The sequence below is a fragment of the Aptenodytes patagonicus genome, chromosome 2, assembly GCF_965638725.1.
Source record: "Aptenodytes patagonicus chromosome 2, bAptPat1.pri.cur, whole genome shotgun sequence".
In the NCBI taxonomy this organism is placed as follows: domain Eukaryota; kingdom Metazoa; phylum Chordata; class Aves; order Sphenisciformes; family Spheniscidae; genus Aptenodytes; species Aptenodytes patagonicus.
In genome coordinates this window covers 81,192,237-81,218,991 of record NC_134950.1, presented here as the reverse complement: position 1 = coordinate 81,218,991, position 26,755 = coordinate 81,192,237, and the positions used below count along the sequence as shown (strand labels likewise).

The following is a 26,755-nucleotide window of genomic DNA, read 5'->3' as shown; positions in this document are numbered from 1 at the left end:
CGAAGTGGTATTGTCCTCCCTTATAAATACTGCCGGCTGAGAACCCCCGCCCGTTGCTTCTGAGGGAGCTCGCTGGTGGCTGTGGTGGGGTGGCCGGGCGGGCGCTGGTGAGCGGCTGGCAGGCGGCCTTGCAGCTGTGGTCGTTGTGCTCTGGAGGAAAGTTCCTCCTGAAGGGAAGAGCAGTAACGGCTCAGGGACGTTTCCCTGAGCGCGGGCTCACGGGCGGCCCGTGGCGGGGAGGTCTCTGCCTGCGCCGCCCTTGAGCTGTTGGAGGGCGCGCTGCTGCCCGGCCGGGTGGGAATAACTACTGGCTTAAATGGCAACTGCTTTCCTGCCCTGAAAAATTAACCTAGCACTAAAGCGTCTCAAAAGCAGTAACAGTAATATTTCCCCAGGGTGTAGGAATCGGCTAAAGGAACAGAAGTTTTTTTCCCTGATGTCCTATGTCTTTGATATAATACACTGCTTTGTCTTAAGAGAGCACATCATAAAGCTATTAGGGAAAATACTCTTCCATGTCTGTCTCTAGGTGTGATGTCCAAGGCAGTCGCAAATGAGAGCCACGCAGCAGGCCTGCAAGAAGATTGTGAGGGCGGCTCCAGAAGGAGGAGCTGGGGGCTGTTAGTCACCGCTGGTGTTGGTGGGACCTTGGTGGCACTTTATGCTGTGGTCACCCCCTTTGTGACCCCGGCTCTGAGGAAAGTGTGCCTGCCCTTCGTTCCTGCAACTTCGACTCAGATCCAGAATGTGCTGAAAATGTTAGAAAACAGAAGCGGCTCCCTAGTTGACATTGGTAGCGGGGATGGCCGTATTGTAAGTTATGGACATTGCCTTCCGTTTATATTGCCTCTGAAAAAAGTGCCAAATACCCTAGCTGTGGCTGCTGTTGTTTTCTCATATTTGTGATTGTCTTGTCTTTGGCATCCAATGTTTTCGTTTCAGTCTTATGAAAAGGCTCAAAGCTGAGAAAGGTTTACATTCAGTTTAGGTGAGTAATCAGTATTTTTTTCTCCAGTCTTACCTGCAGCTTGACAAGGTAGTGTACAAGATGATAACCCGATCCTGTTGGCTGGAGGGAATTGCACTGTGTTCACGTGAAAAGATGCGATCGGAGTATTGGTATTGTGGTTGCCAAAGAGCTGTGATTCCACGTAGGTTTATAGCTGCAGCATGTGAGGCTGTGAGATTAAATAGCACTGTGCTTTTGGAGTTGCAGCTCTGTGCTTACTGTATAAAGGTGATAGAAGAACAAAAGAGAATGAGAAATGAGTGACAGATGTCAAAAATAAAAATCATGGTATTGTTAGAACTGTAGTCTTCATGCCTTTGTGCAGTGCTGGCTGCCCTGCTTCAAAATCAATGTGGTGAAACTAGAATAATTACCAAGAGGAATGGTGAGAATCACCAAAGCCAAAGTAATACTGTGCTTCCAGGACATTGTCTGAACCCCAGTTTGTGAAGTGTGGTGGTGAGGGTATAGTGGAGAATGGTGTGGGGTTTTTTGTAGTTGTGATGTTTTGTGTACCATTTCATAACCATCTGCTTCAAGTCAGTTTTAGCAACTGGATGGCGCACTAAGTGGGTTTTTGATGGAAACAAGTAATTTCCTGAATGCTACCTTTGTCCATATTTCATGTGAATGAGTCAACCATTTGTCCACACTAAAAAAATTTGATTTGGAAATCCAAATCTGTGAAGGTGGCATAGAAGGAATTGTGCCTGAGTAGGAAACAGAGGGGAAAAAAAAAGCACATAGGTACGAGAGAACTGCAGTTTCTGATGCCCTCTCTGCTCAGCATTCTGGCTGTTGACCCTCATCTGAGGCATCTAATTTGACTAGGTACTGTGTGTTTAATTCTGATTTTTATTTTATTTTATTTTTTTTATATATATATATATGTATATATATATATATATGCACCTAAATGGAGACTGAAGACTACTTGGAGAGCCAGGTGCCTTGAATGCTTGGTGTTGCCTCAATGTACCTGTCCTGAAAAATGTTGAGCTTCTGGTCAGATGCTTTTAAATATTTAGCACTTATTCAGGTGTAATTGGTGGATAAATATGACTATATTTTTATTTCCAAGCATGGTAAAAATGTCAGATTCTTTTAGTATATTTGCAAATGCTGTGTGCATGATGGAAGATGCATTATTTTAATAGTGTGAAACACCCTGTCCAGGTAACGCTGTTTGAGAAGTTCTATTAAATGTGTTCTTCTTCCTGATTTCACCTTGCCTGTTCTGTAATTCATAGTTCATCAGGCTTTTCCTGATCACTGCCAAGTTTTAACCTTTTAAATTATGACTTAAACCTTAATTCTAGAAACTGGTGCCTTTTTGCATTTTCCTTATATTTTTTTTCTTTTTATAAGAAATCAGTGGGCTTTGATCTTGTTTGAAGACACTTGCAATACAGCTTAACAATTCTAAATCTTAGGGTCTAATTTAAAGGAATGTTTTTGAAAATCTGTTTATCTGAATTACCTTTTGCCTTTTAAAATGATACATGAAGCCTAGCATTGGATGAAAGCTATACTGTGAGATTTGTGTGGGGTTTGTTTTAATTTCTTAACCTACATTTAAATTTTTGACCTACGTGTTTTTAAATGTAGGTCAACAGATTACTTTCATACTCCTTCTATTGGTAGGTCATTTTGGCTCTGATTCAGGGGTCTTTCAAGTGCCTACCCGTCACTACTTTTAAAATAAGTTAAGTGCTCTAATTTTGAGCATTTCTGCTCGCGTATTTCACTGTTCTCTCCATGGTCAATTTTGGTACTCTTTTAATTCCAAGGTAGTGTCATGAATACGTTAAATTAAACTTTCATGTAAGTCATAGACGTACTACAAGCTTACAGGTTTGCCCTGTGAATGTGTAAGTGGTTCATTTTGTTCGTCTGAATATATCTATTAATTTCAATGGGACTAGTCATAACAGTGTAAAAATGTAGTTTGAGTTTTTGTTCACTATACTACTAATCTGTTAGGGATTAAAACCTGAGTGAGTTACAACAGTGCATTCCTTTGATTTATACTGTAAATAAAACTATGTGCTCCTGTTTAAATGAATACACTTTCTCTGTTTCTAAGTGAAGATTTATTTTCTACCTTGTAGGTGATAGCAGCTGCAAAAAGGGGATTCAAAGCTGTTGGTTATGAATTAAATCCCTGGCTAGTCTGGTACTCCAGATACCGTGCCTGGAGAGATGGGGTACATCAGAACACCAAATTTTATATTTCAGACTTATGGAAGGTAGGTGGTGAAGTATGTAAGAATGAATCCGGGATGTTTGAGAGATTTCCATAATTTGGACATACTTTCTTGAAAGAACCAGAATGCTGACTGGCCACAAGGTGCTGTATTGGGCTTTGAGAAAAATACTTGAGCCCATAGAAACTAGACTCACAGCACAATACACTGCTCTGCTGGTTTTGTGCTTTGGTGAAAGCAAAGCACAGACAGGTGTGCTGTCCTTTTTCAGTACAGGCTCCTGAAGCATACTATGTCATGCTTGTGCCTGATGAATGATGTGGGGTGCTGTAATGTCAGGCTTCACTGAGAGCTGATTCTGTGGAGTCAGTAACAAGACTCTTATTCACCTAATTTGCAAGATCACAATCTCATCTGACATTTCATTAGACGTGTTCTTTTCTAGCTGTGCAATGTGTTACCTGGTTTTGAGTGTTGCTTTAAGGTAATTTACATACATGTGACTGAAATTTTTTTCACAATTTTCAATCATTTGAGTCACAATTGCTTCTTTAATGAGGTGCGCTTTTTTGGGTCATATTTATGTGGGCCTCTCCCCTGCTATTCCTGTCAAAGTTGTGGGGTTTGTTGTTGTTTTTTTAAGAATAGCATTTTGTAATGATAAAGTGGATACCAGGAGTTTTGGGGAAAAGTGTGAATGTACTGTTTTTATCTTTGTTCAGAGAGGAGCGTAGGAAACCTTCATGGCACTGACTGGAAGAACCCAGGCATTGGGATGCCTTGCAAGTCTTTATAGCTAGCTAACATTTAACAAAAGTGGGGGCACACTTAAAACGTACGCCATTTTAACATATACAGGAGTTGTAGAAAAACTTAGACATGAGCAAAATCATGTAGGTATCTTCTAAACTAATACTTTCTGTGCTACTAGAATTGGTGCTGTATTCTTGGCCAGGCAGTAGAAGCTTTTTGCTGTTCAGCGATATAAAGTTGTCTTTATGTGGAAATTTGTGTGATGAAAAGTTGATATGGGATCTCCTTTCTTATTTTTGTTCTAAATCCCTGTTGAAAGGAGTGCAGCTAGAGGGATTAGGGGAAAAGAATGGCGAGAACTTCTCAAAATATAAATGCCATTTTCATTAAGACTTGTTCTTAAATTTTTTTTAGGTTTCTTTTTGCCATTATACGAATGTTGTTGTTTTTGGTGTACCTCAAATGGTGAGTTTACTGTTTTTGCATTGTTTAATTATTTTGATACCAAGGCATTCAGTATTAGTACGTTCATCTGCAAAATGAACCAACCTGCAGAATGTCAAAGGTAGTTAGTACTAATATTTTGATATTTCATTGTTGCTTATTAATGTTCATGATAAAACCTGGTAAAATTTGTGACAGTATGCAGGCTGGAGCTCTGAAAATATACATGTTTTTTTGAGAAGTATTTTCTATCCATTAGTTCAGAACCAAAATGAAAACTGCTGTGCTCAAGTTGCTTGGGGGGAAGGTGATAGATTGGTTCTTGAAAATTTCAGTTTTTCCATACTGAAAAAACAAGGAGTTTGCAGGGAGAAGATGGAGTAGGAAATTGGCTGCAGCTGATTTTTGGGAAACTTGTTAGAGGAGAGTATTGAAGTTTGCTTATGTTCTTCTCCAAAAACCAGATCACCTTAAACAGGCCAGTAGCTGGTGTATTGAAATAATCCCTTGCCCATGTTAGACTGTGAGGTTTTAGGAAGGGAGGCAAATACTTCAAGTATAATTGTTAGAGTACAAGTCCATAAATTCTTTGCCTTTTAAGAAGGCTTTGCAGCCTATGTTCATCGTGTCCCTGGGAAAAATGCATTCTTCAAAACTGCTGTAGAAATTGAGTTGCATAGTGACTGCTTTGGTGATGTATTCGATAAATTCAGTCAGACTTTACATTCACTTTGGCTTTTGGCTTGATCTAGTTTTCTTTTTCTCTTTTTACTAGAAAAGAGGAAGAAACCTTAAGTATTTAAATATTCTTGATATTTTGATTTATTATTAGAATCTTCTATATAGGTTGAATGCATATGGAGGAGTGAAACAAATATTCTATAAATGCTTCTGTATTGCTTCTTCCTCTGCTAAGGCAGATGTGGGATGAAATGAGTGAAGAGCTTTGTGATGCTATACCATACAACATACACTGATAGTATTTCTGTAGTAGTAACAGGAAGATGCAACAAGAAGCATAATAAAGCTTCCCTGTTCTCTGCTTTTTCTTTAACAGCATTGGAATTAAATACCTACTTCAGATTCAAATTCTAACTCATGTTTGAAACTGAAATGAAAATGCATTCCCCCCCTGGTCTTTTGTGGGTGGCATATTAATGAGAACTATGATGTTACTTGTGCTACAGATGTTGCCAGGTTTGGATGTTATGTGCTCTCAAGCTTGAGTTCCGGGAGGGGGCAGTATAAATATTTGAATTTGCAGTCAGAAATTCTGCAGTTGCACTGAGGGGAAAAGTGCAGGTGAAGAAAGATACCTCAGTAAACTAGAAATAAACAAATGCCCTGGGAAAATGTGAGTAAACCTGGCAGAAATACTGGCTTAACTTTAAATGTAATAGTATAAAGTGGGATAAATTAGTAATAGCTATGATAAAAAGAGTAGCTATAGGGCTCAGAATAACTTCAGTAAATTCAGTAAATACTAGGCTAAATTATTCCAATAAAAATACTGTCATAAATGTAACAGATCCAAAAATATGAACTACTGTGTTTCCTGAGCATTCGTTTGCTCATGATCCCCTTTAAATTTACTTCGGAAGTTGTGAATGCATAGCCTCCTGAATGGCTAAATTGATTTTCTAGAAACTTTAATGCATTTTCTCTTTTACTGAGGGCAATAGATCTCTTTAGCTCTTTAGCTTTTTTTAATAATACTTGTCTGACTTGATGCTGTCACACAGTGATTTTATTTCATATCCAAGATTACCTTAGAGAACTTGGATTTATTGATCTTCAGGGAAGACTAAGACCTCTCTGTTCTTGCAAGTGTCTGGAGGAAGGTGTGTTTATCTATGAGTCATTGCAGAGAGACTTTTACTATTTCAGGGTGGGGTGACAGAATTCTTACCAGGTGTTCATGTTCGCAGCTTCTGTGTATTTTAACTGATTATATACTGTACAAAAGGTTTACTAAACTGTATATCTATGTAGACATACCAAAAAAATCCAACCCTGTCTTGATATAAAATACGGTATGATGATAACACCTAATGTTACTGAGAGATCTAGCTTAAAAACTAGTTTGACTGTTTGGTTCAAGGATACAATTCTTTTTGGCTGAACTATTAATGAAGTTTTCTAACTTGAGCTAATATAGACATGAGATATCACTGATTTTCATAATTACTCATTAAAAATTAGGCTATGTCTATATTTGTAATTTCTGTAACAACTTAGTCCTTCCTTTTCTGGTGTCTCAGCTCAGTTTCGGATACCAAAGTGGCCTTATTTTTCTAGTTTATTTAAGGCACGGTGGCAAAAATGTTTAAAAGCTTTTGCCGTATGGATGAAATCAGAGCATAGAATGCTTAAGAATATTCAGAGGTAACTGATATATTAGATCTATGACTATAATTTTCCTAAAATATTCCATTGTAAGCTTAACTGTAGCTATAATAGGATGTTACATCAAAGGCACACCCTGCACGTATGTGATAGGGGAAGCTATCTGCAGCCTTTGGAAATATTTTCTCCAGTCAGTCTTGTTTTCTAATAGTGTTCTGTTGTGGTTTTTTTTTCTTTTTTTGTGTGAATTTTTTATATATTTTGTGTCCTTCGTGACTTGACTTGAGCTGTATTTATAAATAATTACTGTCCTTTTAACCTTTTAATATCTAAATGTTATGTCATGATATCAAAGTAAATAGATTTTTACATGTAATAGAAGTAACCTCTGGAACTTGCTGTTATAATTACTCCCTGAGATAGATACAGTATGTAAGAATAAAAGGAATTCCAAATGGATGTGTACTGATCTGCTTAAGCATAACATCAAACTTTTCCGAAGGACAAAAATGGCTAAATCTATCAAGTTTCAGTTTTTGCAGAACATAATCGCTATCTGGGATGGGAAAGAAATTTCTTTGAAGTCTAGATGTGTTAATTCATTTCTCGCTTAATCCATAGCAGAAGTACCTATTGGAGATAGAGTATCTGACTGGCCAGGGTGTTGCTCTGTTCTGGAAGAGTAGTGATATTTCCCTTGACTTTCGTATCCGCTCAATTTTTGCGATTGGAGGAAAGCTAGACTGTAGGTCTTCAACCAATGAGAGTTGCATAGTGGTATTTGACATGGTCCCCCACAACATCCTTCTCTCTAAATTGGAGAGGTAGGGATTTGATGGGTGGACTATTCGGTGGATAAGGAATTGGCTGGATGGTCGAATCCAGAGCGTAGTGGTCAACGGCTCAATGTCCAGATGGAGATCAGTGACAAGTGACGTCCCTCAGGAGTCCATATTAGGACCAGTACTGTTTAATATGTTCATCAATGACATAAACAATGGGATCGAGTGCACTCCCAGCAAGTTTGCAGACGACGCCAAGCTGAGTGGTGCGGTTGACATGCCAGAGGGACGGGATGCCATCCAGAGAGACCTGGACAAGCTCGAGAAGTGGGCCTGTGTGAACCTCATGAGGTTCAACAAGGCCAAGTGCAGGGTCCTGCACCTGGGTCGGGGCAACCCCCAGTATCAATCCAGGCTGGGGGATGAAGGGATTGAGAGCAGCCCTGCCGAGAAGGACTTGGGGGTGCTGGTGGATAAAAAGCTGGACATAAGCCAGCAATGTACGCTCGCAGCCCAGAAGGCCAACCGTATCCTGGGCTGCATCCAAAGAAGCGTGGCCAGCAGGTTGAGGGAGGTGATTCTGCCCCTGTACTCTGCTCTGGTGAGACCCCACCTGGAGCACTGCGTCCAGCTCTGGGGTCCTCAGCATAAGAAAGACACGGACCTGTTGGAGCGGGTCCAGAAGAGGGTCACGAAAATGATCAGGGGGATGGAACACCTCTCCTATGAAGAAAGGCTGAGAGAGTTGGGGTTGTTCAGCCTAGAGAAGAGAAGGTTCGGGGAAGATCTTATTGCAGCCTATCAGTACTTCAAGGGGGCTTATAAAAAAGATGGGGGCAGACTTTTTAACAGGGCCTGTTGCGACAGGACAAGGGGGAATGGCTTTAAACTAAAGGGGCATAGATTCAGACTAGCTATAAGGAAGAAATTTTTTACGCTGAGGGTGGTGAAGCACTGGCACAGGTTGCCCAGAGAGGTGGTGGATGCCCCATCCCTGGAAACCTTCAAGGTCAGGTTGGACGGGGCTCTGAGCAACCTGCTCTAGTTGAAGATGTCCCTGCCCATGGCAGGGGGGTTGGACTAGATGGCCTTTAGAGGTCCCTTCCAACCCAAACTATTCTATGATTCTCTATGCTGTTTCATACAGTACTGCTGCAGGGACTTACATGCATATGGTAACAGGCTGGAGCCAACAAAGCTCAATTTCAGTAGTATTTAACATACCAGTACTTTACCATACAATGACAACAGAATGTTTGCTTTGGGTTGTTGGCTGTATGATGTTTTGAGTGTCCCAGGATCTGTCTTGGGCTTAGACTGGAAATTATGAGAGGTGTTGGCCCTTGAGTATCACATAATAGTTCAATCCACTTGGGGTGTCATAAATAGCATGAATTCAGGGGGCTGAACTTTCATTCTCTACAGAGAAGAATCCTACTGAAGAGAATCGTGAATTGGAACATGCAAAGTCTTTTCTTAATTTGTGGGTTTTTTTTATCTAAGGGATTATCTATAGGTTTTGATTGAATTTTTAGAACTTAGAGTTATGATTTTCTTGGTCTCACCAATCAGGGCACAATAACCATTTTCTAGTTTTAGATATTCTTTGTCAATGCATCCAAGCCAAAATGTATATCATGAATACTTTCCTAAATTTTTTTTCCAAAAATTCCTCAAACCTTGGACTTCTCTTGAACACTTGAATTAGATTCTAAAGAGATTGCTTCTGTTTTTTACTGCTTCTGAAAGCTTTTTATTGTTGCTCAACAGATGCCACAGTTGGAGAAGAAGCTGGAAGAAGAACTTGAATGTAATGCCAGAATCATTGCCTGCCGTTTTCCTTTCCCTTGCTGGATCCCAGATCATACTACTGGAGAGGGAATAGACACTGTGTGGGCCTATGATTTGAAACATTCTAGAGGATGTGAAACAAAAAGCTTGGAAATTACACCAGAGGCAGAATGCTAAACATCTGATTTGGTTTTGTACTGAAATTTTTGGCTTTGATTTCACCTGTTAAAGATAAGATTAATGTGAATAGAGCCCCAGGATATGGAGATACATATTCGCTAAAATAACTGAAGGACACTGGTTATCTGAAAGCACACAAAGGTTAGTGAAAGGTATAGTTAAATGGCTTCATGTAGTTAGTAAAAATTATGAGGAAGTTTTATAGAAGCGGAAAATTTTAATATGGAAAATGGGATAAAACACGGTTCACTACTGTTAAGGGGAATATATGTGTAAGTTAAAATGCTCAGATTGGTGGACTTATGTGCATTCTTTCTGAGCCTACATAGCATTTGTTATTGGTGTTGGAAGTGGCGTGCAAGTGGCTTCTCAAATGAGCCGTGGTTCCCAAATGTCTTCACAGTGTACGCCAAGTAGGCATAATGCTGCATACATCAAACTGATGCAGGTTGAGTATGACGATGATACCAATGTTTTACACCTCAGCCTTGAATGCGTACTTTTTAAAGTTGAATATGACACAACGAGCAAATATAGCAAGTTGCTTATTCATTAACACAAGTGCAGCCCTTGATTGTATTAATGTATTTTTATTTAACTTGTTATGTGAAGACAAAACTGCAGAAATGTGCTCTTACTGAACACTTACTGGTATAAGCCTTTGCAAATGACCATGATTTTTCCTAACCTCTCCGATTTAGGAAGGGTTTCAAAAGTCACCTACTTGGCAGTGAAGTGTCACCACTTCTGTGTGCTCAAACCTTGGATAAGGTATGGGTGAGAGCTGCTTACTTGAATGTGTCATGAAGACTGTCTGATTCCAGAGCTAGTTGGTCTGGCTAGCTTGGCTGAATCTGATTAGACCTCTTTTAATTTACAGTGAGATGGGAAGGGAGGTTTTCAATCAGGCTTCTTTTCCCCTCTACTTTTCTATGCCATCTGATGAGACTCAGAAACTCATGGCATCGCTGCATGGCTTTTCCTTGGAAGTGAAGCAAGTTCTTCCTGTCTTTTTGCTCATACTGGTTTGCAGTGGGGTACTGTCACTGCTGTGATGTTTTCCGTTTCTAACGTGGTTACAGCACTTTTCTAGTTTGTAACAGTTTGCTTACTTGGTCTTTCTTTTAGTTCCCAGATAAAGTTTTACTGTTTTCACCCATTAACAATTAGTCTAAGTTCATAGTTAGCCTCCCCTGGCCCCAGTTACATATAGCCTGTTTGTTGAGCAGGGACTAAGTAAGTTTGTCAGACCTTTGCATATATGATACCCATAGAATGAAGCTAAAACAGGCTAGGAAATTGTCACCTGACTTCTAGGCAGTTGTTACCACAACTAAAATTAGCTCAGGCCAAGAGAAGCGCTGAGACCTTGCAATTTCAGGTAGATACAAAGCCTGTGATATTTTATTAGGCCTTGGGAAAGTAAGTTGTTTGGACTATAGTATCTGACTTGAAGAGAAGTTAGATGTTATTTGGGATGTGTAGTCTACAGTTACACCTGTACCCAGGCTTTTTATTTTTGGTGGGAGGGGAGGAGGAAGGAGAATTTAGAATACAAATCTACGCTGAGGATTTGAAATGGAGCATAGAATGGTTTTGTCCTGATAACGTATACAAAGCAGGAGAAGAAAGGGGCAAATGTATCCACTCTGGAGTCTGCAAAGGAGAGATTTCAGCCTCACATGGCAAGGCACAGCTGTAAACTTCGATACTGTGTGTATCGAAGAACATTGATTTCTGGTAAGCAGTCTTTTACAGCCTTTCACTGCGGTGTAACGTAGTGCATCTTGTAAAACTACACTAAACTCTTTCTACCATGATTTAAGTGTTATGATTATTACACAGTGACAGGACAGGGCTACAGTGGCTTATCTGAAATGGCTGAATTTACTTTAATATCCCAAGGCCGTAAAACTGGAACCTCAGACAAAGGAAATCTGAAATTATTTCTATTGGAAAAGACCATATGAAGGGCAAATTAGCTAATCAAGCTGAGTCCTTCCCTGAATGATTATAAAGGAGAAGAGGAGGCAAAAGAATTTGATCAAGTGAATTGTGACTCATTTGCAGTGTAGTGCTTTAACCCAAGTTTCTACTGCCTACTTTCACTAAAGTTAGTTTGAAGGGCATGAAGCGGATATTTACTTTTTCTGCTGTGTTTGGCTATATATTTGTCTATTGCATTATCATTTGCCTGTTAAAAGGTAAAACTGAATTTCTCAATTCTGCCTGTGGTAAAAGGCTTTGGGGTGTGTACTTCTTAGTTAACCACCTATCGCTCCAGAAATACTTGTTGAGGAGGGCGAGATAGAATTAATGATGTGATGGCCTGAGCTTTAGGAGCAGTAAGTGCTGTCCTCAAGGCAAGGAGAGATTTATGAATGCTTTCAAAGTAAAGCAGAGGGCTGTTTCTTGTTCTGGCCATTTACTTTTGGGGGCCTCCACTGAGATAGACAGTGGTCTGAAGGTTCGGAATTCCTTATTACATAAGGAAATGTGCTGTATTTCCTGTTTCTGTGGCTGAAGCGTGAAATGGAAAGCAAATTGCTCTAATTTACACAGGGGGACTGGGAAAGCATTTTCCTGTCATCCTCAAATTTTCTATTGCTTGCTGTGTTCATTTGATAGTTTACAAGATTAAATACTTAACTGTGACTTCAGTTATCACTGTATGGATTATTATGTTGATACGCTTCCAATTGCTAGGGTAATGTATTACGATTTCGTTGATATGCTACTTCAGAGTACAAATTTGTTTCTTCTGAAAACCAGGAAAGCCTTAGAGAACTGGCTTAATCAAATTACAGTGTAGGTCTGAAGCCAAAAGAAGGAAACCTTCAAGCTACACCTATGCTGTTCAATACCAAAGTAATTCAGATGCACGGAAAAACCTATAGTTTATCTTTGTTTACGTCTTCTAGTAGAATCACTTGCCTTTTGGGAGTTGTTGTTCTATTCCTTCCTTGGCCTGCCAGATCTTAGCAAAAAAGTTGCTACATTGCTGAATGAGTAATGCTTTCCTGAAATATTGTAGAATTTGACCTGTTTGAAAATAATACAGGTCAGAGTTCTCCAGGAGTCAGACTTTCAAAATTTTTTTTTTTTTGCATTGAGACACATTATGTCCTCACAGGCTTTGTGATGCAAGATCAATTGTACCAGTGCAGCATCTGAGTGCTACATTTCTAATTTTGTAGTTTTCTATTTTGCATAAATTGGCTTTCTAGGGAGAAGGAGAGGGAGGGGTATGACTACAAGAGAGCCATCTGATATGCAGGTTGCTCAGTATACTGCGCAGTCACTACAGCTACACAGCAATGTCAACCAAGCTTGTCCAGATTTGTTTGTGAAATGTACACGTATTTTGTGAGCTTTAGGCATTTCTGTATTACTGGGTGTATTGAAGTTCTTGACTTACCCTCTGGTCTGATTATATGCTGCCACTTAATGTAATATTGCTCCAAGGAAGTTAAACAGCAGCTCAGAGACAGAAGATTATTTCTGACTCATGAGTTGTAGCCAGGTAAGAAGGTACAGAATCAAGTTTAAAATAAAGTACCACATTTCACAAGCCAGTTGAATGAGTATGGTCTGGGGTGGGGGGGGGAAGTTCCAGAGCCCAGGCTTTGGGAAAGTCTTTTGCCTTTAATGAAGGGGACAGAGATCGATATAGGCGATAGAGATCTCCTGAATTCTGCATAAACTTTTAAGAACGACTTGAGCTTTGCTTTTCTCATGTATGTGTTCTTTAAAAATTTTTACCTCCCTAATACCATTCTAAGATCTACAGGGGAAGTAAGCAGAGGTAGTATTCTGTTTACCTTTTATATTTTGAGCTATAGGAGGAAAGGAATCTTAGGGCCCAAGTATGGCAGTTTGAACTATTTCAAAAGCAGTTTGACAGACTTGCACATCAACTGTGCATATTTCTCATTGGATAGGGGCATCCATACTAAGAATGGGCTGTGACGAGCATTCACTCAGAAGTGGGTTCATGTCTGATACCATTACACTTGAATGAACAATAATTATTGTTAGATCACCTCATACTTCTGTAGTTTCACTTTTCATGATGGTTTACAAATACTGAAGCATTTATTCAAGAAAGGACATGAATCCTTCAAATTCATGGTTGAAGAGGGCAGCCTAACATCAGATTTAATGCCAGTAAATTCTGTTTTGAGTGAGTTATTTTTCTTTTACATTTGCCAAGTTTGCAGTTCTCTAGTTTTACAATGTAGCCCCAGCTTGTTTTTCAGAAGTAACATGTTTCTTCTAGAAGACTTCTTGAGTTCTTGATAAGACAGTGTGGCATCTATGTTTAATTTAAAAATCACCCTCGAGTGAGATAGCTGCAGAATTAATATTTTCAGTATTTTTCTTTGTATGATAATCTTTCTATTTGTCCTTGTATGCTTTACTGAGGGGGACTTATACATGGATAGTTACCAATTTTTGTCTTCATTTCTTTTTCTGAATTCTCCCTCTTATTTCAGTGTTTGCTTTTATTTTTCATATTGTCTTTTTACAATTTGACTGTTTGACTTAATAAATTAATCAGATCTTTTCATTTTCTTTAACTACTTTTTTCTGTAAACTAGTTGTCTTTCCCCCCCCCCCCCAGCAACTTTGCAGGAATACTAAATATGTTAAGGAATGTCCTTTTTCTCTCTAACATTTTAACATGTGTTTAACTAACCTCCTTGATTTATTTAGTAGTCTGTATGCTGACATAGCATGACTTTTGTTTCCAGTAAATGAAAGAAAAACACATCCACCCATATGGTATTTAGACTGAAAAATAGCCTCGGTCTACAACAATTCTGACTATTTAATAGTTTTAAGTACTTAATTTCACATTTTTATTATATTTCATCACTTGGCAAATGAATACAGGCCTTTTATCCATTCAGTAGTTCTTTGGATTTGGGTTATTTGTTCAGGTGGGACTTTTGCTGATTTCTTTTTCTTAGTATAATGTTGGGGTTTCTATTAGAGGCTTTGGTTGAACTGTCGGACTGATGTTTTTCCTGCGAATTGCTGTGTAGTCCTTGAAGAATCACTGTAATACAATCCAGTGAACTGCTAGCATTGGTAAAAATTAAGTAAAACCTGCTTACCAGTAAATGTGCAGGGATATTTTTCAGCTTACTGTATATGTTGTGGTTTTTAAAAATAAAGTAGGTTTTTGAAGACCCATATAAAGCTTGTGGCATAAAGTTTTGCGGTGAGCAGAGGTCTTTGCAAGGTCAGAAGGAGTAAATTGATGGCTTTCAACCTGAGGTTTGTGGGTACCTTCTGAGGAATCCACAAAAAGTAATTTAAAAAGCAGATCTACTATCAGTAGGTTTATATTTGCTACCCGTGGTTGTGCCTTCCGTTGGAAAATTTTAATGTGTCTGAAATGATCATTTGAGAATCCCTGAACTAAAAATATGGGCTTACGTAAGACATTAGCTAAATGGAAATGAGTTTATCAAAGTGAGAAGCTTTTTTCTTCTTTCTGTTATTGCTTGCATGGACTGTTGAGCCTTGAACCTCTGCAGTATACAAATATATGAGCCTCTGTGTCTGTTCTGGTAAGCCTGTAACTTCATATTTTGCTATGTGAGAGCAGCCGCATGGTTTTGCACATTCCCCTTGCATTCTAATAATTCTAGCTTTTTAGTTAATCTATGATAGATCTGGTTTAAGGGTCTAATTGCTTTTTTTTTTAAGAAACTGCTTAAACATTTTCAAAACACCTGATCAACTGCCACTGAAGCCTGTCTAAAAAGTCGACGGACCCTGTGAAACTCCTTAATGCTGTAATGTCTGCAGCTGTCCATGCCAGAACTCTGGTTCAGATGAGCAGAGATGTGCCTAGCTCTTGCATAAGCTCTCTTGATTCTTGATTTCTTGATTGAAAATGGAAGTGTGAGGAGAGGACACAAAAATGAATGATAAAAACTTGAGGGTCAATGTAAGTTCTGGGAGAGAAAAATGTGAGTGGTGTGAGGTATAGCCAAAATCTAAAGGGCCTTCTCTGTCACTATCACTCTAGCCCCTAAGGTTTGATGCTTTTTTTCCCCCCTAAGATTATGTAGCTCTTTTTGAAAGTATACTTCTTTTTCTGTCTTTCCCATTGTTTTTTCAAGCTTTCCAGAGCGTACACAAATCAAAATAATTTGTATGTCCGAATGTACCATTCTCTAAATTGTCTACAGGGACCCTCATCACCTGTGTTCATGTATGTTTTATTGCTGCTTCCTTTTTTTTCACACACATAGAAGCCAAATTTATACTCTGACTACCTTTATGCTCAGTGCATAAATAAACCTTGTGGGTGTGATCAATACCAATTAAGTTTATTTGCAAACACAGATCTCGCACTGAAGCAATTCTAAAAAGATTTTGAGCGGGAACGGGACAAGTAATGGTCATGATGTGAAAATACTAATGTTATTTAGTGACAGGGATAGTAGAGTCTCCTGCCATTGAGGTACTTTTAATTTCAGTTGTCAGTCTCGTGTCAAGCAAAGCCAGGGAATGAAAGACCAGTAGCAAAGCAGCACTGTTGTGTGGTATTTCAAAAGAAATTTGTTTTCTAACACTATCATCAGAGGTTGCCTTCTGGTTTCATCTAAATTGTTAAGTACTGTTATTGTTCTGATAAACAGTATGTTGGTAGGAGAATATGATTGGCTGAACTAATACAACTGGTGAGTATCGTGAAGTGTTTATCCTATAGTGCTTTCAGATAATTTCTTTACCATTTCCTCCCCCCCCCCAAAAAAAAAACCAAAACAAACCTAAAGGTATACTCTAAAGAGTGACAACATTATAGATTTAAAATGGAAACTACATTTATTACCCTTAGAAATGAAAGATTAGGAAACAGCTTCTAATATGAAAAAAGCTGTCGGCTTTGGCAACTGGGTCTTACTTACCAGAGCGCGTTAAGTATAATGTAGGTCAGATCCAGACTGACTTAACGAACGGTTTAAGTTTCTTAGAAAAAGTTAGCACTTCTTGCAAGTCTCCTGGACATGCAATCTGAATTAGGTTGTTTGCTTATTCTAATAAAGATGCTGATCAAACAGTCTCTTCTTAGGATTATTTGTCTACTGCATGAAAATGAGGTAGTCTAACCACTTTCCAGGAAACGGGAAACCTGGATGCTGGATCTTTCATGAAGCTTTGTGTATAGCTGTTTTCTTCACGTTTGGCTGTACTTTGGGTGATTGTGAACATCAGATGATTGGAGTGGGGACTTTTGCCCACTTGGGTGATACTTATATGTGTAAGGACAAATTAGAGGTTGAAGCATGCCTTTAATCCCTCTCAGGATAACTAATCAAAAGTGATCCTTTCTCTGGTATTGTTTTAATCTGACTCTGGTAAAATTTTCATTTCTACTGGCATAAAAGTAGATGTTGCTTATGATTCATTTATCTTTCTATTCTGTTGTATGCCTGAACAATCTATGTTGGCCATACAAGTCTCTTTCTATTTCTGTGCAAAATACAGAGTGGATGTCTTATTGGCCTTGAGTGCCTGTATTACCGTGGTGAGACAGTGTTCCCTCCTGGTGTTGGATATGCAGGTCATTCACTGTCTGAGCTTGTAAGTACCAGGGTTGTAAATGATGCAGCTTTCTTGTTAGGGTGCTCCAAGCAGCGCTGAACCCAAGGATACTGGAGCTCAAGCTCCACAGCAGATAACCCCATCAAAAGTACTGAGCTTCACTTTGCATTTATGGTTGATAGCAACCTCCTCCTCCCCGATCTCCCCCACACAAAATAAACAGCCCCCTCCCAAACCTCATCCATCAGAATGTGTTCTTTGGTTTTCAGCTGCTGGTGCAAATGACGACTGCATTACTTTCTAGCTTTGTCTAGGCCGTGGGCCTAGTGAGGTCTTCCCAGCTTATGTTTCAGTGAAAGCAGGCTCGATTTTAGCTTCAGCTGTCTCAGTCGAGAGTCTGCCTAAGAAATCCTCATAGTCTCTGAAGGCACTGAAACAAGCAGGCTCTGGGTGCTGAAGACTTCCTGAAGCTTGCTGTCTTAGCATGATGGGACACAGCATCAACATTTTTGGCAGGCTTTTATAAAGAATGCTTTAGCGCTGCTGAATTTGATCTCTCCCCCAATTTAGGAACTCTGCAAAGCAGAGGATAAATTTGCTCCAGTTTTCCCTCTGCCTAATAGTAGTAGAACATTGTTCTTTAGTTTTACACTGCTGTTTGTTTCTGGTACGGCCTAATCATAAACTTTCCTTCACTGGAGGGAAAGACCTAACACGAGAGTCCTTCCTCTCCAGCACAAACTTAAGAGCAAGGCTCTTTAACCGAGGGGCTTCCCCTTTGGAAAGTCTCTCAGCAGCACAAAGATCCTGTACCAGTAGAGATGGGAAGGCTTTCTCTCAAATTCCTGTTGCTGATACAGATGCTGTTTGTCAGGACCACTACTAGGAACATCTTGGTTTTCCACCAAGGCTTGTTATAATTACCTATGGCTTAACGTTAGTTCAAGGGGGTTGATACTGGGTCTGGTACAGAGGCTCGGAGTAGCAGGACTCTCTCAGTCTGTTTGCCTTCTTGGGGAATGTCAAAAATCAAATTTTGCTCCTTACAGTTGCATAATTTCTTTTGTATGTCAGTAAAAATATCACAATATGTTGATATAATGAAAATATAAGAATAATCTTCTGATACTAATACTCTGAAGATAGACTAAGCTGAATGTTACTGAATGGAGATTTCTAGGTTGAGAAAGAGAGACACAAGTCTGTTCTCCCTTCAGTAAGCATGTGTTGTTCCTATTAACTTTGAGGGAAGTTGTTTGCATGTGTGTTAAAAAAAAAAAAAAGTAGGTGTAGAAGATGGCAGTTGGAATGTTAGTTATTAGTTCGCATTCAGCCCTGCAGTAAAATGCAATGTTTATACAGCAGTATTCATTTTCAATTTGCTACTGAATAGTAAATCTAGCAACGCTTTTGTAGGGTCGGCTGGTATTATCTTCAACCTTTACAACTGCAAAAACTGTAGCAAAGAGCTAATTTGTTCAAGACCACAAAAGTAATTGGTGGCAATGTTGTGATTAAAATGATTAAGTCTGCAAAGGTATGTCTGTGTCTACAGCTGGAAGAATGTATTTTTTTAAATGGCTACTCCTGAGGGTGGCAGTACCTCCAGCACTTTCACAACTGCTGGAGCCAGAGATATAAAGGTCAGATGCTCACATATGCCATTTGGTGCCTTTTTACCGCTTACGACTGTAAGACATAGCACCGACAGTGGTTGTGTCTGTCAGGTTCATGATCTTGGTTTTGTTTTCTTCAGTCTTACCTTTTTATTAGCTGTTACTGCATTTGATGTCTTATGGTTACTGCTTTTAACTGCATTTGGATCCTTCTGTCACTGTTTATATGTGCTACTTAGTAGTAAAACTTACTATTTCTATTGAAGTATATGACTTTGCATTGTGTACTACATCTTGGTCTGTCTTTGTGTGAGAGTCAGTCTGGTTCTTCTGTTTTGATGATATCCATTTTTTATGGCAGAAAAGTTCAAATCTTTGAACAGCTTAAATCTGTTGTTAATGGGAGTATTAAATACAAATTGGCTGCAATCCAGCATAGATATTGTGACTTTCGTATCTTATTGTTTTACTTGCCTTATTTTTTTTTTTTAACCTTTGTGCATGGTCTGTGTCTTAATTCCCTGAGGACACTTCACTAAACATAAATGAAACTTGATTTTTATGAAGTCATCAGGTTGATCTGTCATGGCTTATATTGGTAAGCTTGCATGTTCTCATTTCTCCCTTTTATTTCTATATTTGTTCATGGGTACAAATGAGATGAACTGAGAGAAGAACTATTTTCCTTAGGCCTTAATAACTTTCTCCTTCATCAAAACGGCATGTAAAATTGAATGAAAAAGTTTTCTGTTGGTGTGACTCGTCAACAGCTCTTGCTGTTACAACTTTCTGTCCTGACAAGCCCAAACTCATTTTACCCTGACATAACCATAGTTTTAAGTACAGTTACTGGCTTGATCTTCTGGTTCAGAAGCTGTTTGATAGTGGTCAACTTAACCAGCTCAAACCCAGCACTGACGCATGTTATATTTGTTTGCTTGGAAAACAGGCTGCTGAAATCACGTGTGGAATCTTGCTAGATTAGTTGCTCTGACTAATTTTTCTGAAATAAGAGGCAACAACTTGAAATCATCTCTAAATATGAACAAACCCAAGATAAAATACTTTCTCTACCATATGCAGGAAAATGCATATTGAGCAATGTATGAGCTAATACGCTACCTTCACCATAGCAATCAAATCGCTTATCTACCAGTTAAATATAGTCAAAGTTTGTTAGTCCGGGAACAATGCAGTAAACAGCATTGCTGGTTTCTGCCTCTTATCACTGAATCATGAAAAGCAATCGCAAAATCAGACCAGTCTTGCCAAATAAAAAAGCAATTCAGAATGGGTATACAGAAGAGGCTGCTTGAGACAGTTTTCTACACAGCAACATGAATTGTTTTGGTTATCCCCCTTCCCCCCCAGTTGAAAGATTTAGTGACAGCCCTTCCCCAGCCCCGAGACTGAAAGACTTTCCTCTGCATCACCTTATGCAGAATACTACTTTGCTTCGATATGTTGATACATGTAATTTATACCACTAGAATTACATAAAATAGGAAAAGGTTCTAGAGAGAACAGTAGTCACTACCAATTAGGTAGTGTTATGCAGCCATAGTAACGCTTGGATGTCCAGCCTCCACTACTTCTGTCATGCCACATTGATAGTACAGCAAGAGCCATAAGATCAGGTAAAAATTAACACACTTTTTCAGCTAGGGCCAAGAAGGGAATGAACAACGCAAAAAGGCCAGCTGAGTTGAAAAAGATTAAATCTGCTGAGGAGCAAGAAGCCTATATGCTACCTGTTTTCAGAATGTTTATTGAGAAGTGATAGAGAGGAAACGTGTATCTCTTGATTTAAATTGTTTTCCTTGTTACAGAGTTGTTAACCATCTATTATAACCATATGCATTAGGGAGTATCTGTTCCGTAGACTGCTTTAATATTAACGGATTATGCTGATTAAAAACTATTTGAAAAAACATTTGTCCTGCAGTTTGTATTAAAAAGAAAAATGAGACCTGTTCATTAAGAGTGAAAAGAATGTAGGAAATTGGTAAAAACTGCCTATCTGTAGTGTAGTTTTGCCATAAAGCAAGCTGGTTTTTTTTCTTGAGCAATTGTACAACAGAACTTTAATTTTCAAGGATCAAATATCTGTACTGCAAATGCCAATTTTCAACGTGTTTCAATGGGTCGTCTGCTAGAATAGATTACAATCCTTATCTTTTAAATTTGTTTACTGCACAGAGCACTCTGAATTTATACCATATGCTAGTCAGTCTCAATAAAAATGTATTTTCTTCTATGTTGTGGGCTAGGCATTGGTACATGGTACCAATAGGCACCAAAGATTTCAGAAACAGATTTCAACTCTTACATTTCACAACACTGAAGGCACTAAGATTTCAGAAACTATGGCATTAATGCACCTTTTCTTTAAGAATTACTTGATACCATCTCATTTTAAAATAAAATGTTTCAAAATCTTGGCATGTTCCATGAATGATCTATTTACGATTGATTGTTATGTTATAATCATAGGGGAGCTGTAAGTTGCAGGACCTGCAAAGACTCTAATCCTTGTTCGGCTTCTTTCAAATTGTTCTTGTGGCTTTCACTTGCCTTCCAATTTCTGGGCCAAATTCTGTTAGTTGGTCTCCAGATAGAGGTCAGACTTTTACCTGTATATCAATAGTGCCCTATTTTCCATTTGCCCCCCCCCCCCCTTTTTTTTTCCTTCCTAGGTGCTACGTTTATGGAGTTCTAGCTAAATTGGTACAGTTTTTATTTCTACATTAGATACATACTGTTTTAGTTTAGAAGATACCAAGAGGATGATTTAAGTCAGTGCCTTCACCAAATAGGTTAAAGTATACTTTAAAGCAGCCTTACTCCTGGATAGAAAAGCCCCTTATGGCAAATCTTTTTCAGGGTGCCAGACTGAAAAAGCAGTAAAGTAGACGGCGTTTTCTAGAGAACAAAGTTTATAAAGAACTGTCTTAATGCCTGACCAAAATGAATCTTTAAAATACACTCCACACTGCAGTTGCTGATTGCCTCAATTAAAGAAGGTGGGGGGAGAGCAGAGGCTGAAAATCAGATGATGGCTATCCTGAATATTGCTAGACCAGATGTCCATCAAAAATACGCAGAGAAGAAAGAAATGTTGAATATACAAGCTTCAGTGAATGGTCTTCATGTTAATGCTGCTCTTTCTTAAACAGTCTTGCTCTCCTGAATACGAGGATCAGGGACCATCTGCAAAACAGACTGATGAGGTGGCGTTTGTCCCTTTGCCAGAGGTCCGAATTTTACCTACGCGTTGGCAGAGCCACAGCTAGAACAGCTGAAAGCCCCAGTTCAGCGCATGTCCAGCAAGCACGGAGAACCCGCATGCTCACACGGGAGCTTTCACGTGGACTTCTGCCTCTTCTGGAAGGATCAGGTTCTTTTAATCACTGTCTCCTGGTATTTTCTGAAACAAACTGGGTAAGTGCATGCCAGCAGGCCAAGTCCAAGCATGAGACCTAGTTACAAGGATTGAAATACTACTAGACATGAAGAGAAGGTGCAGCCTTCTCTGAAGTGCCTACTGCAGGGGTGGCTAGCAATGGCATGTTACAGTGAGAAGCTCAGAGCTTTTTTCTTGCTATTGGCAAGACACTAATAGTTGGTAGTGTTCTTGTGACTTACAAAGTAGAATTAACTTTCTATCTCCTAAAATAAATCTAGATGGAGGGAGTAAAGATATTAACTAACCTTTCCTAGTGATAAATCCCTCTGAAGTGTAATTGGTCTGGACCTACTACACTCTTATATTTGCTGGCTTTTAGTTGATTGAACAGTTCCTTGTCCTTTGGCCTATGGAAAATTAAGCTGATCTCAACACCAAGGTTGCAGACAACTTCTGCATGTGGGGGTTTATGTGATCCTATGCAGTTACGCTGAATCCTACTGAGCCACTCTGAATTCCTCAAATTACTCTGACAGAATTTAATGAAACTGTAACAAGAACAAAACCTGAATTAGTTTTACTCTGGTCACTATTCTATGTTTACTTTTTACATGCATTTAGATCATTTAGAAGCCTCGTTTTGGTTACTCTGCTTATCTGGTTCCTGAGGTAACTTATACATTCTCCTTTATTAGTATTCATTCAGTATGGATAATATAAAAATATAGGAAATAAATAACCTCTTTCAGTGGGTTGAAGCCCTCATTTTGATGTGGACCTTAGTGGAGGTCACTTAGAAACAGTAACATTTGAACCTGTTGGAAAGAAAATTGAAACAATAACTGAGATGCAGTCTTTTAAATCAATAGTAAACCTTGTATCTAGAAGACTGTCTTTTTATTGATATTCAATTAAGCAGCAGCAAAGCAGTCCTTAGCCTTTTACTGGTTGGTATTGCACGTCACAATATTTGTAATGCAACATATGTTTTACACTATAATCCTTATGGAGCTTGTTCAGTTTGTTGCTTCTAAGCCTTTCTAGATGTAGTTGAATCTCTCTTCCTAGGCAAATTGTTAACGATAAGGTAGCCAAATAATAATATTCTTGTAGTATGCAATTCTGTCCCCTTAAATAGGGACTCTGAGATATTGAAAGTAATGGAATACAAGGCAGATGTAACAGTTCTATCACAGAATTCTCTAGATAAATGCCCAAACTTAGATTATTTTATCCACTATAACTTGTATTTCAGTAACAATTGGAAGACTGAACTGTGACTGAAGCCTGTTGTACTCTTTAGTCTTTACCTATAACCATATGTGAAGAGGCTTTGTTGGCATAAGTAAGTTGGGTGCGACTGTTTGCCAGCTGTAGTAAGCACAGAGGCCCTCAGTGTCCACTTCGGCTATTTGCAGTGAAAAGTCATGATTTGGTCAGTGAACTTTGCTGGACAGACAGAACATGCGTCATCTTTTATAATGTAGTAGGCTTCTAATCGTACCTCCACATGGTTGAAGGAAACTTCAGAGTTCTCATTAACCAACTAGTGCTGGCAGGGGCAGGGACTCAGCAGTCGCAGGAGTATCAGCTATTTCCCATCCTGACCTGCATCTGAAGGCCCAGGTGTCACTAGCTGGAAATGGGGCTGTGGGCCTGACGGGTAGTTTTATTTTATCCATTCTGTAGGTAAGAGGTTTCTGCTTCTTAATGCTCACTGCGCTGGACTGTGGACACGCTCCATGGGGGCTCCCACGTTCTGGTTGTCTGCTCCTCATGACCTGGCTCCTGGTGTTGTCTAATGTAGGTTCTGGTTCTCAGTCCTGATACCTGTTCGTTATCAACCTGCATCTGCCTTGTCTGCTTCCCTCCTGGCCCTGGACTTCCATCTGTCCTGTGAGCTCCTTGCCAGACTGACCTCTGTCAGCACTGGTTGGTTAATGAGGACTCGGAAGTTTATTCCGTTTATTGAGACTTGGTGTTTCAGCGTTGTTTTTACATGCCATCGGTTTCCCAGGTGTAACAAAAGCTAATGGTAAGGCACAGCCCTGTGTTTACTTTGAGTAAGATTTTTAAACTTTTCATTAGTTTGAGCCAGTTAGGGTGTTACTATTCTTTCTGGAAAAAACAGATGTAATTTTTTCTAATCTAAACTGCGTTCTGCAAAAGATTTAAATTCCAAAACTGTTCCGCTTAACTGTTTCTTTGTGTGTGTGTTTGTCCATGTTTTCACACTTTTGGGTACATTTCCTATTGTTTTTGTCATGATAACCGGATAGGTTGAGGCTTTTGTGCTTGAAACCCTGACCATAATTTGACTGTTTAATGTTGCAAAATAAAAGTTGTCTGTTAATATATTTGACTCTGAAGCCATTATTCCAATGCAGTTATCACAACAAACCCTTGTACTATTATTTATTTTATATTTTAAATGAGATGCTATGTGTTTTCCACTTTTGCAATAAACTGTTTTCTCTTTTTCCTATGCAGTGCATAGGCTTGGTGTTTTCTGCCATTGCTTTATATACTCAGAACTTGCTGGGTAGTAACATGAGGGGCTTCGTGTTGGTGTTTTATCAGCTTAATGAAGATTAAGCAACAGAGATACGAATGCTTACTGTAATGCTGCTCCTCCACACAAACAGTGACTGACTTCCTGGCATCTTCACAGTCTTTGCTTCTGCAGCATTTTTTCCTTCTACCAATTCCTGGTAAATCTGATATTTGAGCTGGTGCTTGTCTTACATGAATTTCAACTATTTTTCTTGATTATTTATTTAATATTTGTTTAAGAATTTTATTTATTTAATTATTTATTTAATAATTTGTTACCTTAATTATGAGAATGGTAGGAAGTCTGTGAAAGGCAGAATTGTTCATGATATATGTTAAATACTTAACTTTTGCCTCCTCCTGTATATTTTTTTGACTCTTCCTGTATATATCTGTTTTGTTCATAGTCACTGTGTGGAGGCTAACACTGATGTGCTAGGACCTGATCCAGAAAAAATTATAGTATGTGTTTTGCTTCCTGCAAATGTCCTTAATGGTATTTATTGTCATTAAGACAACATGTGTCTGAAATTACTCTTATTTGTGAAGGATGTTTTTAAAAGGTGAATTTAGGTCACAGGTATTTATGTTGCCCTTTGCTAAAGGTATGCAATAGGGAGAAATTATATTGATGCAATGAGATCTAAATCTTTGATCACCAAGTATTATAAAGGCCATGAAAATGGCAGACCAAAAATGGTTTTATATAGCAAAGTGAACAAAGCGTAGATATTTTGAGAATAGTGCAGAATACTTAGCTTGCCTGCAAACAAAATGTTCTTGGATTTTAACTTTTTGAAGGAAAATGTTGAAGTAAAACATTCTGACTTTTGTATTTTTTTTTTTCTTGGTTAAAGCTATTCACTGAATTGTGACCTAATTCACAAATAGCTTTGACCCTGGAACTGTATTTTCTGTAAGTTTGTCCTGGTTTTGGCTGGGATAGAGTTAATTTCCTTCCTAGTAGCTGGTACAGTGCTGGGTTTTGGACTTAGGGTGAGAACAAAGTTGATAACGCACCGATGTTTTAGTTGTTGCTAGGTAATGCTTACACTAGCCAAGGACTTTTCAGCTCCCCACGCTCTACCGACTGAGAAGGCTGGAGGTGCACAAGGAGCTGGGAGGGGGCACAGCCAGGACAGCTGACCCCAACTGGCCAAAGGGATATTTCATACCATGTGATGTCATGCTCAGTACATAAACTGGGGGGAGTTGGCCGGGTGGGGGGGTGACCGCTGCTCGGGAACTGGCTGGGCATCGGTCGGCGGGTGGTGAGCAATTGCATTGTGCATCACTTGTTTTGTGTATTCTATTATTATTATTATTATTATTATTTATTATTATTATTATATTTCCATTATTAAACTGTTTTTATCTCAACCCATGAGTTTTCTCACTTTTACTCTTCTGATTCCCTCCCCCATCCCACCGGGGTGGGGAGAGTGAGCGAGCAGCTGTGTGGTGCTTAGCTGCCAGCTGAGGTTAAACCATGACAAAGTAAATGAACTTTGACAAATATTGCACGGGTCTCTGCAACATCCCATACAAAGCTGTATATAGATAATTCTGCTCTGGCTGGGTTCTTTTAATTTCTAAAATATGTGGATGTCGCTGCTAGTTTTACAAAAGCTGAGAAGGGGAGCTCATGTATTATATGGCTATTTTTGTCCAGGTAATATATTATTTGGGAGAGTACTATTTGATATAATGGCAATAATCATGTCTCATTTATGTAAATGTCAGATCTTTTTTATTACATTGTATAATTTTCCAAATTTTTGGCCTAAACACTATTTTGATTTATATTGGATGTAACCGAATTGAAATATTTTTCCTTGCTGAAATTAAATACAAAAGTGTGTTGTGTTTTTCAGTGGAAAATACTCCAGTTGCCTGGATTGTGATCCTTTCTCTGCCTGAGGAAATACGAAGTCTGTGACCCTTAGTGCTAGGGCACAGAACTCTCTCATTCTGTATGAATAATTAAGCAACCCTTGCTGCAGGGGCTGCAAGTTGGGAGTCCCACATCTCAGTAACCAGTACTGAAGGACAGCCTTGGCATTAAGATCCTAACCAATGACGAAGCAATTTCTCTGCCACCA

The 26,755-nt window shown here is 39.0% G+C and overlaps 1 protein-coding gene across 2 annotated transcripts; it reads left to right on the top strand.

The window, feature by feature from the left end:
• Nucleotides 1-534: 534 nt before the first annotated feature.
• ATPSCKMT (ATP synthase c subunit lysine N-methyltransferase) lies at nt 535-22,222 on the top strand. Of its 2 annotated transcripts, XR_012994656.1 has the most exons (5): nt 535-813; nt 3,121-3,258; nt 4,384-4,434; nt 9,312-9,653; nt 21,871-22,222. XR_012994656.1 is itself a non-coding variant. In XM_076330329.1 (4 exons), exons 1-4 carry the CDS (start codon nt 535-537, stop codon nt 9,507-9,509), a joined length of 666 nt encoding a protein of 221 aa, XP_076186444.1. In that variant the 3' UTR covers nt 9,510-9,841. The 2 variants fall into 2 exon arrangements, 1 of the variants encoding a protein (XP_076186444.1); XM_076330329.1 differs by lacking the exon at nt 21,871-22,222 and having other exon boundaries at nt 9,312-9,841.
• The last annotated feature ends 4,533 nt before the right edge of the window (nt 22,223-26,755 follow it).

Bases quoted from the DNA above. Each gene is read 5' to 3' on its own strand.
- ATPSCKMT (XM_076330329.1), top strand. From the start codon at position 535: ATGTCCAAGGCAGTCGCAAATGAGAGCCACGCAGCAGGCCTGCAAGAA. The intron at 814-3,120 runs GTAAGTTATGGA...TCTACCTTGTAG, and splicing joins GTAGCGGGGATGGCCGTATT to GTGATAGCAGCTGCAAAAAG. The intron at 3,259-4,383 runs GTAGGTGGTGAA...AATTTTTTTTAG, and splicing joins ATATTTCAGACTTATGGAAG to GTTTCTTTTTGCCATTATAC.